The 20,031-nt window shown below is 30.5% G+C and overlaps 3 protein-coding genes across 3 annotated transcripts in view; all 3 read right to left on the bottom strand.

Moving 5' to 3' along the window:
- LOC123012583 (X-linked interleukin-1 receptor accessory protein-like 2) overlaps window positions 1-7,959 on the bottom strand; it is a 44,983-nt gene extending 37,024 nt beyond the window's left edge. The window contains exon 1 of the mRNA XM_044410602.1: window positions 7,514-7,959. Within this exon, the coding sequence (XP_044266537.1) occupies window positions 7,514-7,716 (203 nt within the window). The 5' untranslated portion in view covers window positions 7,717-7,959. The remainder of the gene's footprint in view (window positions 1-7,513) is intronic.
- A 4,334-nt stretch (window positions 7,960-12,293) lies between these two features.
- On the bottom strand, window positions 12,294-15,018 carry LOC123013270. The gene is made up of 6 exons (XM_044411702.1): window positions 14,984-15,018; window positions 13,332-13,446; window positions 13,143-13,281; window positions 12,894-13,085; window positions 12,729-12,834; window positions 12,294-12,677 (listed from the first exon to the last, which is right to left on the bottom strand). The coding sequence occupies exons 2-6, from the start codon at window positions 13,417-13,419 to the stop codon at window positions 12,375-12,377; spliced, it is 828 nt and encodes a 275-aa protein (XP_044267637.1). The 5' UTR covers window positions 13,420-13,446; window positions 14,984-15,018; the 3' UTR covers window positions 12,294-12,374.
- A 312-nt stretch (window positions 15,019-15,330) lies between these two features.
- Window positions 15,331-16,416, bottom strand: LOC123013246. Its single transcript, XM_044411671.1, has 5 exons — window positions 16,273-16,416; window positions 16,077-16,212; window positions 15,832-16,023; window positions 15,678-15,783; window positions 15,331-15,615 (listed from the first exon to the last, which is right to left on the bottom strand). The coding sequence occupies exons 1-5, from the start codon at window positions 16,334-16,336 to the stop codon at window positions 15,415-15,417; spliced, it is 699 nt and encodes a 232-aa protein (XP_044267606.1). The 5' UTR covers window positions 16,337-16,416; the 3' UTR covers window positions 15,331-15,414.
- Between the last annotated feature and the right edge of the window lie 3,615 nt (window positions 16,417-20,031).

The following is a 20,031-nucleotide window of genomic DNA, read 5'->3' as shown; positions in this document are numbered from 1 at the left end:
AACATGGACACAGCCCACACACTAGAGGTGGCGGGCTAGAGTTGCCAACTTTGCAATAAATGAAATGAATTCCGCAACTTTATTTCGGAATACCATTCTGATGTTTGGTTATTTTTTTTTTTAAACTTTGAAAAAATTAAGCAATACTTCTCTAATTTTTTAGTAGTCTTACTTAGTAGTAAAAAGAATAAAGCATTCATTCTAATATAATGCAAGCAACGAAATTTTAAATCAGAGAGGGCCCTGGAAGTTTTCACGTAGGTCTTCTACAGTAAGATCAAAAATTCTTGGTCAAGGATGGTCATGGATTTTAAAATAATTGTGGTAGGTTATGTAACGCTGTCAGTTGATCAAACATTGACAGAATTATTTCAAAAGGATAAGCAACGACAGGCGTTTTCCATTCCATGACCACCCTTGACCAATAGAATTTTTGATCTCACGGTATTAATTTTGAGTAATTGAACTACTCGCAGTTAGTACTTTTAATCAATCCACTTTATCCGGTATTTTAAATTTAGATTAAATCTCGTAATGTATTTATTTAATTGTGTTAATAATTGTTGTTGTAGATAACCTAGATCAGCAACAGGAGTTTTGAAAATTGTGTTTTTCAAATGTGGTAATAAAATAACACAAGGGATGATTTTCGCATGACCTCGGAGGCCAAATTGTCTGTGTATTTGAACTTGCGATCTCAAAAAGTAATGCTTTCAAGATTTGTCAAAAAGTGTCAGTTGAAATGAACTAACTATTTTATTTTAAAGAATTAAAATTACACATGACTTTTTTGCATAGTGATTATGAAAGTTGAATTTTCATCACGATTAATATAGAAAGTTATACTTTTTTAAACGATTTCTATAGTTATATTTCTATAGTTTCTATAGAGTTCGTTACAAAAAGCTCGGGATACATTACGATTTGATTTATCAAATTGATATCTTTTTGGTCTTTGGGGTTCTTGTGGTTATCACTATGCAAAAAAATGTTGTGTACAACTCGTTTTGAAAGTCCTTTTTTGCACTTATCTGCGTGATGAGAGAAAAAAAGTATGACTTTCAAAACTAGTTGTTCAAATAACTATAGAGGTGCGCCAGAATTCGCGCCCCAGAGAAAAATGCCATATAAGGTAAGATACCAGGAATATGGGAAAAATATTTAAAAAAAAATATCTATAAAAATTTCGAAGTTATGAGGGTTTAAAGTTTGCACTTTGACTATTTATTTCTGTTGGAAAAATAATTTTCCAAGTTTTTTTGCTATATGCTATTAAAAGAGGAAACAAGGAAGCTGTATCCCAAATTGTAAGTCTGTTCAATGTTATTTGTGGCTTTTATTGGCAAAATTTTTGTCTCTTTACTAAATAATTGTAAAAAAACATATACAAGATCATCAGTATCATTAAATATATATAAAAAAATGTCAAATGTCAAATGTCAAAATTTATTGACGGAATTTTTTAAACATTTTTTTCATGTTCCTGGTATTTTACCTTACTTAAAAATTTTCTCTGGGGCGCGAGTTCTGGCGCACCTGTTTATGTCCATCTCTCTATGCCAGGGCCAAAACAAAATTCCGTTGCTCACCCGTTACTTTTAAATGAATTATTTTTGCATTGCATCTTACTAAATTAAAAATAATACCTAATAGTATGAAGTAATAAAACAAAATCATAAAATATTTTCAGCATTCACAAGATAATATAATAAATTGTAGTATGAAGATCGTATGTGGGTATACAATTTGTACAATTTGTATAAATTTTGATCAAAAATGACGACAAAATAAGCTATTTGTAGCAACTTTCTACTTTCTAAAAAATTGAATAGGTGAATAGCCGAAGTATGAGTAATAGTTTGTTTGTTATATGTTTTTAATTTCTCCTAAAGCAGTTTTCCGTTTATAATTTAAATCGCATATAATTTTGCAAGTTTGGTATTCATCTCAAATGACATGTCTATTCTCTAAGAAACTATTTAAGAGAACAATGAATAATTTATGTTCCTCGAAACAATCAATAATAATAAAAATAAGAGGGAATGACCTCAACAGAAACTAAAAAATATTTTTTAATTTCTGCTCTAGTTATCCACGACACATACATTATCAACGAAACGTATGGTGTAACTAGAACCCTATATTTTAGATTGCCTAAATATCAAACGTCACATTTGAATTTGAATCATTTACAATCGACAGTATAGTCTTGAAAAAGACTAAAAATCTAGAAAAATGTGAGGCAGCACACGTGGTAACAACCAAAATTGCAAAGAATAAGTTAGGTTATGTTTCCAGTATAAAGATACGCAATACGTTCTACTGCTGATGTAAGTGTCATGGATAACTAGAACAAAAATTTAAAAAGTTAGACGGAACAAATCCTGCAATAAAGTGACTGTTTGACACAAATCGCAAAAAGCAGTTTTGTGCATGAGCTGTCGTTGTTGACGTATGATAAATAAGAAGAAACCGAGCGTGGTTTTTCATCGAAACTCAAGTTTATGGAAACATTTGATGATAAATTGTATTTCTGCAATAAAAGTCGGCTATTAGCCAACCGCGTGTTTAAATAATTCAACAATGGATTTAAATATTTGTGGGTGCGTGCTAGACGTCCACCATCTGATTACCAACAAGTACCACTGGGTCTTCGTTCCTGAATTATGCCCAGCGTCTACTGTCTGCGATTTCCCGTGCTCTGAATATATTATATCACTTGCGCTTTCGTTGTCGCATCGTAATTAACATAAAAATGGCAAGTTGCTGGGTATCTAAGCTCAGTATGGGTCATCGACTGTTTAATAAATAATCGAATGACAATCAAAAATTCCCGGAAATTCGAAATAAATCCTGAATTTGCGACGGATTGTCCGATCGATTTTAATATAAATATTAAAATAGTAGAATTTCGTGGAATACGTGATGCAAGTGACAAACTTCGTGCCCGGAAATGGATGATATCTGATATTTGACACCTTGGGGCCACCCTCGAGTTTTCCTGTCACGGACGCGTTCAATGAACTGACAAATTAAGTTTTGCGACTTTATTTTAGAATCATTTCAAATTCAAATCGAGAAAAGATGCGATTTTTCTGCGGTTGAGGTGTGGCAGCTTTTGTAACAATGACGTCCAAGAATTTCCCAGTATTGAAATGAATTTGTGTGAACATTTTCGGTGCTGCATTGCAGAAGTGCAGCTTGCGATTCTTGTTTCCAGAGCTGAATGGTCGTTTCTTTTATTTGCATTTTTAATGGTCGTTAACAGAAAACGGATATGGTCGAACAGGATTTTTAAACGACATGGTAACAAACTGAGTGGGAATAATGGTACTTTTTCCCAGCATTAACATTAAGAAAAATATATATTTGCTGCACGATTATTAACACCCGAAAAACAAAATTTTATAGAATGTCAGACCACCAAGGAGTAATAATGAAGTTGTATTAAAACACGATTTGGAGTGGTACCATTTTCGAGCCCATAAACTTATCATTTCCGAATCTGAAACCTGTACGGCCTCAAGGTAGGGTTCGCGGTTCCTTTTCGACATTGCAACCACAAAAAAGACCACAACAAGAATCGTTCGGTCTGGTCCAAAACTCGCCACTTATTTCTTGCCGCCAGCAAGTTACAAATAAGTGAGGCTCTAATAACATATTATGTGAGTTTCTTCGGTGTGTAAATTTGGCACTTTTTTGGTAACAAATTGTGCATATGCTGAGAAAATTTCTTGATAAATATCTTAAATAGTATCATATGAGCTACCGGTTATTATATTTATATGGTAGGTATATACGGACTTTTTTTTTAATTTTTACAGAACTTTTGATGATAATCTCGAAGATGTATATGTCAAGAATGTCATAAATATGGAGTCAGGGTGTTTTAAAGCATATTTCAAGTGCCACAAATACTTCCACTTTCTGGATATAGTGTACGTTTGTTTAAATTGATAATTGTTCTTCTTTTGTCTTTTTTTTCGTGTAATAGGTAGATACCAGGTGAATAAAAAGTAAAAAACCAAACATTTTTTGCTTAAACTTTTATTTTTTGGAAAAACTGTTTGATGAATAATAAGGTACCTACTAGAAAAATGTGACGTTTTATTAAGAATCAAATTTTTCGAAATTTTCTATTGTTTTTGAGTTCTGCAAAAATTTTTAAATAGCAACCTACTATATTCTCCTTATAAAGTTATGATTTAAGAATTACAACTATTTTATATTTAATTTTTATCAAAACATTTTTTACAAAAGTTGCCATTTTGCCATTTGAAAATCAAGTATTTTAAGAAATTTAAAAAAGCCAGGTGGTTATTAACAAGTTATTATTAAATAAAGCAGATTTTTTTTTAATAATATCTTGGTAAAACTCAACCACTACTTTGGTTTTAAATACGGCCCTGTTTTATTCTGGTGGGTGCAGCAACACTTGCAAAGGAACGTGCCATTTATGGAGGGTTACAAATTCAAGCCATTGTTTGGTTAATCTCTTATAATGTGTCATAAAATTTTTAGTAGGTCTTACGAAAATGATTTTTCTATATTTATTTCCGTTGGAAAAATAATTTTCCAAGTTTTTTTGCTATAGGCTTTTAAAAGAGGAAACAAGGAAGCTGTATCCTAAATTGTAACTCTGTACTTCTGTAATCTTATCGGTCGCTTTTATTGGCAAAATTTTTGTATTTTTATTAAATAATCGTAAATAAACATACAGGGTACGCCAGAACTCGCGCCACAGAGAAAATTTTCAAGTAAGGTAAGATACCAGGAACATGAAAAAAATGTTTAAAAAATTCTATCTGTCAAAACATTATGACATTTAGTTTTTGACATTTGACATTTTTTATATCTATTTAATGATATTGATGATCTTGTATATGTTTTTTTTACAATTATTTAGTAAAAAGACAAAAATTTTGTCAATAAAAGCCACAAATAACATTGAATAAAGTTATAGTTGGTACCAACAATATTTGAGACTCATTATAGAATAAGACGATTACCCCTCACGGTGGTTTATGGAACTTGTGGTAGAGATGCCATAAACAAATTTGCATTTCTTAGGACAGGCACGTTTCAAAGGTTTGTAGGAAGAGATGGTCCGTAACAGAAATTTGTTTTTGGACTTTCATAAAAAAAAAATTAAATTAATTTTAATATTCAGCTATATTTTGAGATTGTTTCTTTGCAAATCTGCATTATAACTTTAATATTAAATTAATATATAAATTCCCAAATGTAATAAATTAAAAGCCTACCACGAAAATTCCTGAATACGGCTCTTTTGTAAATCTTCAGGGTAGTACCACCAGCAGTGAAAAATTATTACGGCCGACCGCAAGGCTGCTTAATCCTCAATAAAGCTTTGCATACGTCAATCTCAAATATTCCTGGTGACGACTATACAATTTAGGATACAGTTTCCTTGTTTCCTCTTTTAATAGCCTATAGCAAAAAAACTTTGAAAATTATTTTTCCAACAGAAACAAATAGAGTCAAAGTGCAAACTTTAAACCCTCATAACTTCGAAATTTTTATAGATAATTTTTTTTTAACATTTTTACCATGTTCCTGGTATCCCACCTTATATGGCATTTTTCTCTGGGGCGCGAGTTCTGGCGCACCTGTATAGGATCATCAGTATCATTAAATAGACATAAAAAATGACAAATGTCAAAAAATAAATGTCAAATTTTTTTGACAAATAGAATTTTTTTAACATTTTTTTCATGTTCCTGGTATCTTACGAGTATGTTACTTGAAATTTTTCTCTGGGGCGCGAGTTCTGGCGCACCCTGTATTTTGTAATTATATACCACTGCAAAATTTATCCACTATAGACATTTCTTGTCTATCGGAAATAAATTTATTTAATTTATTATTATTATTGTCTTCGATCAAACCTCAATAAAGTCCATTCGTTTTTCAATATAAAATCAGTCAAAAAATAGTTTCGAATAATTTAAAAGTTAGAGGAGCTTAAAATTGCCTACCTTTTTCCACTCAGCGATTCAAATATCAAAGAGAAATAAATTGTCTCATATTCAAGCAAAGAAAAACATGAAAATCTAAGCTAAAATAATGCAAATATGCGTTTTCCTCCAATCCCTTGAAACAGAAAAAAATGAATTTTTCAGAAACAGACTAACAACGTGTTATAAACATGCATAATTTTCTTTAAATCAATGGGATACAAGGTGTGTCAGAACTTGCTCCCCAGAGAAAAATTTCAAGCAATATAAGATACCAGAAACAAAAAATATGTTTAAAAAATCTGTTAAAAATATTTGACATTTATTTTTTGACATTTGACATTTTTTATGTACATTTAATGATTCTAATGATCTTGTATGTGTTTTTTTTAAATAATTATTTAGTAAAGGTACAAAAATTTTGCCAATAAAAGCGACAAATAATATTACCTAAACAGAATTAGTATTTAATTCTAATAGCCTATAGCAAAAAAACATGGAAAATTATTTTTCCAACAGAAATAAATAGAATAGAATTTTTTAAACATTTTTTCCATGTTCCTGGTGTCTTGCCTTACATGGCATTTTTTTCTGGGACTCGAGTTCTTGCGCACCCTGTATACCTATAACCCTTATTGCAAAAATGCTATATTGATAAAATGTAGAGTCTAATAAAATCTAAAATCTAAAATGTATCAATTCTCATTCAAGGAAAAAAACCTTTACTGACATTCTGCACTGGGTGTCCCAAGTCTTAAGGCCGGCGCAAAAATAAATGTTTCTACTCGAGGAAAAAAATAGCGTAAACGATACATCAATTTGATGCTTTCATATTGTTCAAAATTTAGAGTGATGGCAGTGAGAACCTAGAAACAAACTCATTTAAAAAAAAAACAAGATATTGGAATATCTTCTACAAAATATGATAAAAATCTTTAATTGTTATAGTGGTAATTGTTAAAATAGAATAACACAAAAGTTGATAGGTTTTTTTATTTTCGACAATTAATTGTACCTAACTTTATAGCAAATACCTTTGTGTCTGTTAATTTTGATTTTTGCTCTTAATCCACAAGTTTGTCTTATAAAAGAACTCTGTATAGTTTTTATTATGACCAATTCAACAATAATGTGTCGTTTACCGGCGCGCCGACAGCATTTACACCGCTCTGTTCTTCCGAAGTTTACCAAACAAAATCAATTGGTTATTGATACTTAACGTAATGTTGACATAACATTACGGATTCTCGAAATTCAACACTGTTTTAACATGCTATAAAAATCCGTATCGGTAGACAAATCAATCTGATTCATGAAAAAGGATTTCGTTTACGTTGGTGGTACTCGAAACCCATCTGTTCTTGGGTTTACCTGAGTTTCGTTGCAAAAAATAGATTACCAAACCCATAATCTTCAAGAATGAGTCAGAACCAACTGATGGGTTTTTAAAGACAAGTTTAGACAAGTTGCAATATTTCAGTCATTTGGCTAATCCACTTATTTATTAATACAATAAAGATAAAAACTGTACAAACCATTCAATGCTGCGATATCCTTTAGCGCAACAATGTAGTCCTTTAAATTTCCCCGCGATGGCGAATTCTTCCACATTGGGTTCTTTCGTAAATTGCATAAAAGTCCCATTGGTGCTGTATGTGTTCAAGGAACAATAATCCTCGATGGTCACCACTGAACGCAAAACCAAAAAAATCAAACATAAACTGCCAAACACTGCCATTTTTATAGCGACTGATGTAATTCTAATTATCTTCTAATGAGTCACCGCAACTAAATTAAATTGGTTTTTTCGATGAGGTGAAGAATTAAAATAGAGCATATTTAAGAAAAGGTGGAAAATACGCGAGAGAACACTTAATGAGTCATCTTCGAGTCACATGGAGAACTGAAGTCAATTTACGAAAACTCAAGTCACTCAAGTCAACAAACACCAATCTCCACAACAGCAGTCACACGTGAAATGAGAAATAGAGGGAAATACGAATTAGAATTCGGTACCATTCGGGATTCACCTGTTCGAGTTCGGGAAGTTTCGTAAGTCTTATGGGAGTGGGAGAAAAATGACAGGATGGGGCAAAACCACCAAAAAATCGCAAATATCATGGAAATAATTATTGAGTGTCCTTAAGAATTTTCGATATCAACTTGAGCTTTTAAACTGAAATATATGCAGAAAAAAATTGAGTCTAATTTTCATAGAAAAGGAATACCTATATGATAATTTAGTATAGATAAATGTGTTATGCAAAAATATGTTTTTCTTCTTTTACACGATAATATTTTTATTTGGTTTACGATTTTTGAGGTTGCTTGCTAATAACAGAAATCTAGGCTAAAACACTTTGGCAAGTCAGGTGCGAATAAATAATCACATTCACCTTTTTTTATTTAATACAATTTTAATTCTTTGCTTACAAAATAATTATACTTACAATTTTTTTCAACAAACATAATAGTTAACTCTAAACAGTTAATTCTTCATCATTCAATCGATAAAACTATTGATTTAATTATGTATGTATTTAATTAAGAGTAATTATACAGGGTGTTTGGTCCAAGTCGCCCCGGCCTATAACACCTAAACTTACTTTTTTTTCAAAAACTAAATTTTCAAATAATACTATTCATTCTTCGTTTTCTTAGTAAATGCATCAAATTTTTTGGCACTTCCGGTGTAGCCGGAAATGCTACCAAATTTAGTTTTTCAAATGGAACACCTATGTTTTTTTGCTCGATACAATAATAATTGGCATGAAAAATACGGTAAACGACTATTTATTACATTGTACTTCACATAATGCACTCAGAAAACAATTAAAATTTTTGAATTTTATTGCAAATTTTGCAACGTAGGCGGATTTTACTTGTCAAGGTATTCATGCAAAAAGCAATATGCTTGGATACCGTTTAATTGTTAGTTTGACAAAGCCTAATTTGTCAATAAATCTTATTGAGATCTTTAATAATGGATGATATTAATTACGACGAATTGAATTGACGATCAGCTTGAAGTGTTTTTAAGTGCAATAAAAATAGAGCGGAAGCTGAAAGACAGTATAAAGAAAAATACTCAAATAGAGTTCACCCAAATCGTTGGAAATTTAGTCGAATTGAAACAACTGAGACGAATAGGTTGGCTTCTTAAAACTAAAAAACCTGTGGTTTTTTGTGAAGAACAAGAAAATAGAAATCTGAATATTCTGTTATCAGTCGAAGAAAATCCAAGAGTTTCCATAAGAGAACTCGCTCATCAACTGACAAATTAGATTTGTCAAACCAACAATTAAACTGTATCCAAGCATTTTTTATTCACACCTTTCTTTTAAAATAAAAAATCAGGCTACGCGACCAATTTTCTTATGAAATTCTCAGATTTAAGATGTTTTTGGATTGTTGTGTTACGCAAAATGTAATAAATAGTGGTTTACAGTATTTTTCATGTGAATTATTATTGTTTGGAGGAAAAAAACGTAGGTGTTTCATTTGAAAAACTAAATTTGGTAGCATTTCCGGCAACACCGGATGTGCTAAAAAAATTTAATACATTTATTAAGGAAGCCAAAAATAAATATTATTACTTAAATATTTACTTTTTGAAAAAAAGAAGTAAGTTTAGGTGTCATCAGACGGGGCGACCTGGACCGAACACCCTGTATAGGTACAATTTAAGAATCTTTAGAAATTTAGAAATGTTTTCCTCTTGTCCATCGATGAACATTTAAATGCTGGGGCATCCAAAATTTGCTCATTGTGTTTCAAACTTCTGATTTTTTTACTTATACAATTGTCACGGTTGTCTGAGTTTTTTTATGTCCATCGGTGGTACTTGCCATGACAATCACAATAAATAATTTGGCTTAAACTACTAAACTAAAAAAACTACTAAACAAAAAGAAATTTTGTTTTATTTTACTTAAAAGTGTATGGGTTAACTCGTACTGCTTCTATTAAACATAGTAGTCTTTTGGGTCTAAATTTGTGTTTTAGAATTTTTAGCATTCAGTTATAACACAATTGCGTATGTTTTTCTTTAATGCAGAAATTAATTTTTTGTATTCTATTTCACTTAAAAACGTTTCCCATTGTGCACGAGGTTTCAATTTTGTAATAGTAGTACATTTTGGAACTACAAAACAAATTAGAATGATTCTTTTGATTCTTTGCCTATTTTTTTATTATGATGATTGTAAGTAAGAATTTTAAACTTAAAATTGTGGGAGAGCATAATAAATACTAACTGTAGCGCATTATGTATGCAACCAACAGCACACATCGTATTTATAAACATACCTATTCGAAATTAATTTTTGAGCTTTAAGAATGCAAACATTATTTTGCAATATTGTATTAATAGCCAAAATATTGTTTCTACTCCCATATTTAAATTGATTTGTTTAATATACAAAGTGATCCAGAATGAATGAATCTGTTGGCAATCATGACTATAATTTTTAAAAGTTACTATTGGAATACGCTTTTGATCGAGCTTTTGATTAACAACAATTCAACAATCGTGAGGGGTTGTATGTCAAGTATTTGTCAAGCAAAACCGTTTTCGGTTGCAGTTTTGCAAATTATTAACAAAAATACTTTAAAATCTGTTACCAACAGTCGTTCTCCTTTCTGGGTCACTTCGTATAAAGCGAGCTATCTAAAGTCGTGGTCATTTTATAGCGGCCACTTCCCTGTATTTTGTAAAAATTGAGTTGTCTAAATCCGACTTTAAATCCAATTGTTTTTTTAGGAACATATCTACGGATACCTAAAGACTAGGATACGACACGATGTAAAAAAAAACGTCCTCGTTAGTCCCTCGATAGTTCCGTTAGCGAGGCCATATAGCGCAGTTGTTCCTTTTCCGTTTAAGTTTTAAGAGCAATGAAATAAAAAAATGGCTGTATTTACATAACGCAAATAAAAAAATATAGACAGATAGAGCATTAAATTCTCAATAATAAGAGAGAAAGGTAATGCAAAAATTTTATTGAAAACTATATTAAAAAACATTTAGCAATTTGCGCCCCGGTCATATTTTTGAAAATGCTACAAATACGATTAAAGAAAAAAAAAAGAAAAAAAAAGAATGTTGTAGAGAATAAAATTTCCAAGAAAAAGTCCGCGAGTGATACCTCTATTTTTAATGTTTTAGGTCCTAAAGACGTTCAAAGACGCTCAACCGACGAATACGGCTCATTTTTACCGGTGGTCAAGAGACAGAAAATTAATTTAAGATAAGATATGGTTTTTTTTATCTTCAACCGTATTCGCAGCATTCTCAAAAATATCGAAAACAGTATTAAAAATAAATTATAACAATTATTATCAGTTTGTGTTCCGCCATTATTTTTAAGAACGCTGTAAACATGGTTAAATATACAAGTGTAAGAAACAAAATTGTAGAGAATAAAATTTGCTACAAAAAAGTCCGCGACACCATATTTCTATCTTCAACTCAATCCGGGGACATACTGTATAATATTCTCTATTTCTTCGTTAACTTAATACAAGTAGTATTTATATGTAATACGTAAGAACACAAAGATAGACAGAATTTCACCACTGCTGAAGTTTGAATCTGAATATGTATACAGGGTATAAAAATTTCGAAGTTATGAGGGTTTAAAGTTTGTACTTTGACTCTATTTATTTCTGTTGGAAAAATAATTTTACAAGTTTTTTTGCTATAGGCTATTAAAAAAGGAAACAAGAAAGCTGTATCCTAAATTGTCACTCTGTTCAATGTTATTTGTGGCTTTTATTGGCAACATTTTTGTCCTTTTATTAAATAAGTATAAAAAAACATATACAAGATCATCAGTATCATTAAATAGATATGAAAAAATGTCCAATGTCAAAAACTAATTGTCAAAATTTTCTGACAGATTGAATTTTTTAAACATTTTTTTCATGTTTCTGGTATCTTATCTTACTTGAAAATTTTCTCTGGGGCGCGAGTTTTGGCGCATTCTGTATGTGATTCCAGGAATTTTCTCGTCGATTAGTCATAAAATTACATATGCGCGCATGACATGCTGTCCGCTTAATTAAAGGAGAGATTTTGTTTTCAACGTACCGAATTGGGTGTCCGCGTCCGTTTATGAGAGAGTCCGTTAAACAGAGGGACCACTCCATTTGAAATAATCGGGTCAAAACGGGGCAAAAAACATGTCTGTTTAACAGAGAGATAAAATCTCCAGTGCGATATCAGTGAAACAAGAACCAATCACCAATGTATATTTTAGACTCATTGAAAATGAATGACAAACATTTTTTAACACTTAGATTAAAATTGTCAAATGAGAAAAAATAAATTATTTTTTATTTGTGTTTAATTAATTGCAATTTTAATTTTGTTATGTTTTATTTTATTTCGTATATTCAAAAAATATTAGGTAACGCATTTTTTAAGAGATTGTGTAATTCTTTGATGGTTACTTTAGCTTCAGAATCTGGATCTGTAACTGGGGCATTAGTAGTTGGTGTTGTTTTGGTTTCGCTGTTGTTGTTGTTTCCACTTATGATTTCGTTAATTAGGTCTTGGATTATCGGACTAAGTGTGTCACTAATTTGGTCAGCGTTGTCATTGATGTAAGGAGTAATAAAAGTATTGGCAAGGCCTGTTACCACAGAACTTGCAAATTTACTGAATTCCTCATCGTATAACAGACCCTCAATGTCAAGCTAAAACGATTACAGTAGATATACAAAAGTTAAATATCATAAAAATCTTACCTTTATATCCTTTAAAGTTATAACAATTCGGAAGTTTTCAATTTTCAAAGCAGGCGAAGTCTTGAGTTCAAGATAGATAGCCAACTTAAGATCATTCAGATAAACGCTATTTGTAAAAGAATTCATCATTTTTGATTAAACAGATATAAAAGCTTTTGTACTCACTTTGCCGTGCCGTTTCCATAAATGGGTAAAACGGTCAAGAGAAACAAATCTGTATCATAGATAGGACTGACTTGAAGCGTGGGGAACGAAATTGTAATATTCAATTTGTACCCAATTAGTTGAAACTTTAATTTAGGTACCAAGAAAGTTGGTAGTCCTATAATACTGGGATTTGACAGATCCAGGGTACCACTGTAAAGGATTTTTAAAGATAAAAATAGTCATATTAAAAAATCACAGGGTATCTACTTTATAAGAGCATCGGTAAAAGTAAGTTGAGGAATTGTAAGATCAAGATTTAAGGGATCAGGCAAGTTTGCTCTGAGACTTTGAATTGTTGCATTGATTGTATTTTCAAATGCGTATGGTTCAATTTCACCTTCCAGCTCTGAAAGATTGATGTTAAAGTACACATTACATAATATTTGTAATTCTCACCTAGATCGTCTAAGATGCTCGAAATGTCCGAAGATGAGGCATTTCCGCACAAAATTATTGCCAAAAAGACAGCACAATATTTCGACATATTTACTGAAAATCTTTATGATTTGTTCTGTAAATTGGGTCTCCACTTACAGGTGCAGAAAGTACAAGCGTTTCAAGTGTTAGTAAAAAACAATCTAAATTTTATCTGAAAAATCTATTGATACAATGGTCATATCTACTGATACGAGTATGAATAACAATAATGGCATCAGTCGACTTCTGTAAAAATTAACAAAATGAGTCAAAGTACCACGAATTATGAACTTTACTCCGTCCTCTTAAAAATTAAAATAAATAGTTTAAATTTTTTAACCATAAATAGATAGGGATCGCAATTTTAAAAATACAAGAAAACCTTTGGTCTAAAATAGCGATTACAATTTTAAAAATTAATTTTATTTTTTGTTTGTCATTTCAAAGTAAAACAATTGCTATCGTGTTGAAATCGGAATTTAGAAAATATAGATGCAATACAATTTTTTCGTTAAATGTTTATTAATGGGCTTTATTAATGTATGTCTATAGGTAGCGCCAGAACTCGCGCGCAGTAGAAAAATGCCATATAAGGTAAGATACCAGGAACATGAAAAAAATGTTAAAAAAATTCTACCTATTATTATTATTATTATTATTTATTTTTGTTGGAAAAATAATTTTCCTAGTTTTTTTTGCTCCAAGCTATTAGAAGAGGAAACAAGGATACTGTATCATAAATTGTAACTCTGCTTAATGTTATTTGTGCCTTTTATTGACAAAATTTATATACCTTTACTTAATAATTATAAAAAAAAAACATATATAACATCAGTACCTATCATTAAATAGGCATAAAAAAGTCAAAAGTCAAAAAATAATGTCAAAGTTTTTTGATTCTGAGAGACTACCCAATTACTCCCTTTCAAGAAGGTGCACGACTTTCCGGACAGTCTTTCCAGACAAAGACCCTAACCGATTTTCAGACGCAACCCAAAATACATTCTCAATACCACTATGCGTTAATTGATGTTCTGTTTGAAATTTTTCAAAGGTATAAACAAACATACCTGTGATAGCTTTGACTATTTTTAAAAATTGGAATCCTACAGAGTACGTTTGACAGTACAGATTCAGCCACAGTATTTTTGTAGCATTCTCCACTTATCGAGATCATGTCAGTTTTTTCGTTGTTTGAGTACATGACACTGTCAAATTTAATTAATGACATATCAACAATTTCTTTGATTTAAATTTAATAATCTACATTTTTCAAACGTAACTGAAGCCAAGTTATCTGTGGGAATGTATTTTGGGTTGCGTCTAAAAATCGGTCAGGGTCTTTATTATAAATGACTCAGCCTGTATATAAGATCATCAGTATAATTAAATAAACATAAAAAATTTCAAATGTAAAAAATTGAATATCAAATTTTTTTGAAAGATAGAATGTTTTCCAAGTTCCTGGTATCTTACCATATTTGAAATTTTTCTCTGGAGCGCGAGTTCTGACACAGCCTGTATAAAATCATCCATTATTATAAATAAATGTTAAGTAATGATATTAATGAACGATTTTAGTATAGGCAAAGGGCCAATAGTACGCTTAACACCAAAATATTGCAATAAACTCGTGTATTAATCAGCAATTAATAGGTTTCACAAAACACCGAAGTTCACTCTGAGAAATACAACTTTAGTCTTTGCTTGATTCAAAAATTTGTACTGTCATCATTTGTCAAACTCAAAATAATTCTGATAAGTACTAAAAGACCCAATTTTAAAAACAGACGTATCACTGTAATTTATTTGCAAACAATTTAAAAACTTAAAAAATTAAATTTTTACTAGACAAACTAGAAATTATCTTCCGTGACAGTACAAATTTTGTGATTCAAGACTAGAATTCTCAGAGTCAACTTCAATAACACATTTCGTTGATTATATAAATTTGTAAATAATATTGTTGTTTATTAACTTTTTTAGATTTCTAATAAGGTTTATTTAACAAATTTTACAATGTTTCAATAAAAAAATGTTTTTAAAGCAGTAACAAATCCTCTTATGCGGTGGTAGCTGAAGTGGGCGTCGTCGATGAATTACCACCACTCAGAATTGCGTTGATAAGTCCTTCGATGATGGGACTAAGAATATCAGAAATAACTTTTTGGTGATTATCGATGAACGAAGCCACTAAATCGTTAAGAAGAGCGCTCAAAATTTGACTAAAATCTTCGTTGTCTAGAGCTCCATGAATATCAAACTAAAAAAATCAAAACAAATACAATTCATTCATTTCTAAGTGTAATAACAAAAAGTACTCACAGAGGCTGATCCAACGTAAAGTTGAATGTGGAGATTTTTGACCGAAATTCCATGGCTAAGATCGGCTTGAGCGCTTCCTTGAATTTCAGCGTTCAAAATATGAACACTGTTAAAAAAATTAGTAAAAAATTAATCAATTTTTATACAAGCTTACTTGGCTTTGCCAGATCCGTAAAACGGCACCAAATTTGCAACAGTAAGGTCTCCCCAATAGTCTGTATACAAATTGATAGATGGAAGAACAAAAGTAAAATTAAGCCTCATTCCCACCACTGCAAGATTCAAATAAGGCACTTGGAAACCTTGCAGACCCGTGAGTTCAAAATTTGACACATTTGCAGCCCCCCTAAAAATTTTAAATGTAAAAGGTTGCAAAATTCTAGCTCTTCTAAATGTTACGTCAATAAATCAATACCGTCAGGAATTTTAATTGTGAGATTAGCAATTTTCAAGGGATCGGGAATATCAGGTCTCAAAGCTTCAATTGTCTTATTAATCAAGTCTTCAAACATAAAAGGCTCAATGTGAGAGTCAACTAAAATTGTGTTATTTTTAAGAGTATTTTTTATCATTTAACATAAAGAAAAATAATTACCTTGATTCTCCCCTAGAGCAAGTCCAAAAAGGACACATACTGTCAAAATTGCAAAACTTTTCATGTTTGAAGCTACAAATGAAATTAAAAAACACAATTTCTTCTAATATACTCCAAATCGGTGCGCTATCTACAAACGGAATAACTTTCAATTAAAGGGTTAAATATTTCTGTTGGAATATTTGTTATTATATAGCTCGAGTGCATTGTTGACCTTTATAATAATTAAATAAAAACGATAAGTTGATTGCATTGTTTATTATCACCTGAACAGAACACGAAAAATCTTTTAGAAGACGCTATCCCAAATTGAAAATAAATGGTAACAAACAGTATTTTCATTAACGTAAACAGATTTTTATTGATAACGATAAGCACATTTTTGTTATTGTTTTTCAAGATTTTTCGATAGATATTGCAAAGATGACAATGCTGTTCTTTAAAATCAAATTTAAAAATAAAATAAGACTTTGTTCTGCTTCGTTGGGTTTATAAGTGTCCAACGTAAAAATTACAATTTTAAAATTGAATCAGACTTAATTAATTTATCATATTAAAGTAACATTTTTTAATGGAAACCAAAAATGAAGTTGAAACAAATATTTTGTGTGAACTGCATGATATTAATATTGTTATACAATTCTTTTTAATCTAGTGCAAATCTTCAACGAAACGCTTCTCACGTCGATCTCACRATTCCACTAATTATGACTGACTGTCACTGACATCCCATGCCGCCGCCTTCCTCTATTTTGTAGTGCATATTCGTAACAATATAAAAGCTATGCATTATTATATATAGCCATAAACCATTAAGTCCTCCTAAATGAAAATATTTTCAAGATGTCGGCACTTCCGGTTATACCGGATGTCGGTCTCAACTTTCTTATTTTAAATGGAAAGTTATATTTTTTACTGCGTTTCTGGATTAACCGGGTTATTTTAAGGGAGTTTTCATCAGCTTTCCCTATACCTAAATTTAGCCGCTTTTTTTAAATATTTGAAGTTTTTTTAAAATTTTTGGTTCTGCACCTTATCATTCCCTAAAATTATGCCTATAAGTTAAGACTCACCCTGTATACATAACTGTACCTGTACAATAAATAAAGTGAAAGTTGTCAGTTTAGGTAATAAATATGTATTTTACGTTGGTAGTCGTTTATTTACGAATTTTGCGTTCAAATTGCATTTGCATTTTTTTTTAAACTGACAAGATTATTAATTTATGTGGTTCTTAAAGAGAAGAAATTTATTATTGCGTCCTATTAAGCCAACTGGGCATCTTGCAAAATATCTTAACTAAGTTATAAACGGATTCAACAATGAAAAACGGCAAATTTTAGAACGTTAGAATCATTTATAAAAACCCTGTACAACCATTGCTGATTTTGATTTCAGAGTAAATTCATTAAAAAAATATATTTTTAAACATTCTTTGGTGACCACTTGTATGTATAAATCTGAAATATCTTCCAATCTTCCCCAGTGTTTAAATATTAAACTGATGTAAACACTGATATCTGTTTTTTATCAATATATTGATTTATCAATATTTTCTTTTTGTAATCTTGCATGAGTTGCACTAATTGCAGCTGTTTTCATTTTATTTGGGAGCTTTTGTTTCTTTATTATCCAATCCATTACGAAACATCTTTCAGTAGGAATAAAAATAAGTCTGTAGCAATAATCCAGAGTGTTCCAGAATACGCACTCCAGATAAAAATGGAAAGTAAGATGAGATACTAGAAAACATGAAAAAAATGTTAAAAAATTCTATCTGTAGAAAAACATTGAAATTTATTTTTTGACATTTGACTTTTATTATATGTATATTATGTCTTATTGTCTTACTGATGAATGATAATCTTGTATATAGGGTGATTCAAGAATGTGTGGCATAATTTTAACCACACACACCTCAAAAAAAAAAAATAGAAAAATTAGAGCTTTCCAGAAATTCAACAAATTTTTAAAAACTAATAATGTAGGTATTCAAGACAATATTATAGTCCATAAAGTGTAAGCTGAACGCCAATTTTAAAATGTTAGCAACCAGCAGACCAATCGTATTAGAGCAAAAATTACACTGAACTATTTTTTCCGTAACTTCATGTAACAATAAAGTCGGCTATGGTGTATGTTTTACATTATTTTATTATGAAGTACCCAGTTTGAATTGAGTAAAAAACACCGAATTTAGGTTTAAATTTTAATATCAACTAAATTTCAAAGTGAGATTTCAAAAAATGTGACAGTGTAAGTGTAAGTGTGTAAAGTCATCAGCCATCACTGCCTTTGATTACAGCTTTTCATTGGTAAATACATACGTAAAGTTGGGGCATTAATTAAGTTATACAAGGTGCGCCAGAACTCGCGCCCCATAGAAAAATGCCATCTAAGGTAACATGTATAAAATATTTAAAAAATTCTATGTATAAAAATTACGAAGTTATGAGAATTTAAATTTTGCACTTTGACTCTATTTCTGTTGGAAAAATAATTTTCCAAGTTTTTTTGCTACAGAGAGAGTATTAGAAGAGGAAACAAGGAAGCTGTATCCTGAATTGTAACTCTGTTTAATGTTATTTGTGGCTTTTATTGGCAAAATTTTTGTACCTCTACTAAATAATTATTAAAAAACATATACAAGATCATCAGTATCATTAAATAGACCTAAAAAATGATAAATGTCAAAAAATAAATGTCAAAATTTTTTGGCAAATATAATTTTTTTAAATATTTTATCCATGCTCCTGGTATCCTATCCTACTTGAAATTTTTCTCTGGAGCGCGAGTTCTGGCGCATCTGTATGTACATATTTTAACGACTATAGTTTAGCTAATAACCAAATTTTTAAGTTGATGTTTAAGCAAAGAAATAAAATTAATATTTTATTTAATACAACATTGTTACATTTATTTTTTCCAAAGATGCCTAAATTTTTGTTTATTCCAAAAAATTTTTTTTTGAATTGATTCCCCAGGTTATGATCCTCATCCAGTCATCCCTTTTACTTTTAATATCATACTTTATTTTGTACAGATACATTATTTTATACTTAGAATAATAATTTAAACTATGAAATAATTTCACTAGTATTTTTTAACTACCTCATATCGCTACTTTATAAAATAACTAGATATTAAAATGCAAGATAAGAGTATTTTATGTATTATTATAAAGTACATTGTGATTGACGACGTATTTTATAGAAGAGCGGTAATCTTAATTGCACCATAGAAACAGTATAAGATAATTAGTGTTTGAAATAGTTATTTACATTACAAGCTACGAAACTCCCAGCACTGAAAGAGTTTTCGTAGCGTGTAATGTATTAAACTTTTCATTCTCCCCTCAACCTTTAATCAAATTCAATGATTCAGTGATTATAATAAAATTAGTACATGACCTGTTGTTAACGTTACTTTAGTAACAATACAAAAACATTTGTAGGGCCATTTTTGAGACACAAAGTTAAAGCCGATTTGAACATGTGCAAACTTCATTACAATGGCCGTTGGTGAACTAAATTTGCGAAAGGAACGCAATTAACAATTGTCAGGGAAATTATTTTAGGCCGGCGGCAATTTTAACAACTCACTACTTTAATAATTTTGAAAGTACTCAACCACTTTGAAATAATCCTGTCAGAACAGCTGGTGCCAAGGTGTCGAGGTCAGGTCATCATTTAATGATAAGGCAACGCCTGTAAAAATAAAATGGGGGTGTGAGTAATCCAGTCCATCGGAGTGAGACGT

The sequence above is a fragment of the Tribolium madens genome, unplaced genomic scaffold (genome assembly GCF_015345945.1).
Source record: "Tribolium madens isolate multiple individuals breed KSU strain unplaced genomic scaffold, Tmad_KSU_1.1 Scaffold_96;HRSCAF=242;Tcas5.2_LG5, whole genome shotgun sequence".
NCBI lineage: Eukaryota > Metazoa > Arthropoda > Insecta > Coleoptera > Tenebrionidae > Tribolium > Tribolium madens.
Note: the sequence above shows the minus strand (reverse complement) of the source record. Positions and strands in the feature narration are given on the sequence as shown.

Bases quoted from the DNA above. Each gene is read 5' to 3' on its own strand.
- LOC123013270 (XM_044411702.1), bottom strand. From the start codon at position 13,419: ATGTCGAAATATTGTGCTGTCTTTTTGGCAATAATTTTGTGCGGAAAT. The intron at 13,282-13,331 runs GTGAGAATTACA...TCAATCTTTCAG, and splicing joins GAGCATCTTAGACGATCTAG to AGCTGGAAGGTGAAATTGAA. The intron at 12,678-12,728 runs GTAAGATTTTTA...TAATCGTTTTAG, and splicing joins TAACTTTAAAGGATATAAAG to CTTGACATTGAGGGTCTGTT.
- LOC123013246 (XM_044411671.1), bottom strand. From the start codon at position 16,336: ATGAAAAGTTTTGCAATTTTGACAGTATGTGTCCTTTTTGGACTTGCT. The intron at 16,213-16,272 runs GTAATTATTTTT...ACACAATTTTAG, and splicing joins TGCTCTAGGGGAGAATCAAG to TTGACTCTCACATTGAGCCT. The intron at 15,616-15,677 runs GTGAGTACTTTT...TGATTTTTTTAG, and splicing joins TTTACGTTGGATCAGCCTCT to TTTGATATTCATGGAGCTCT.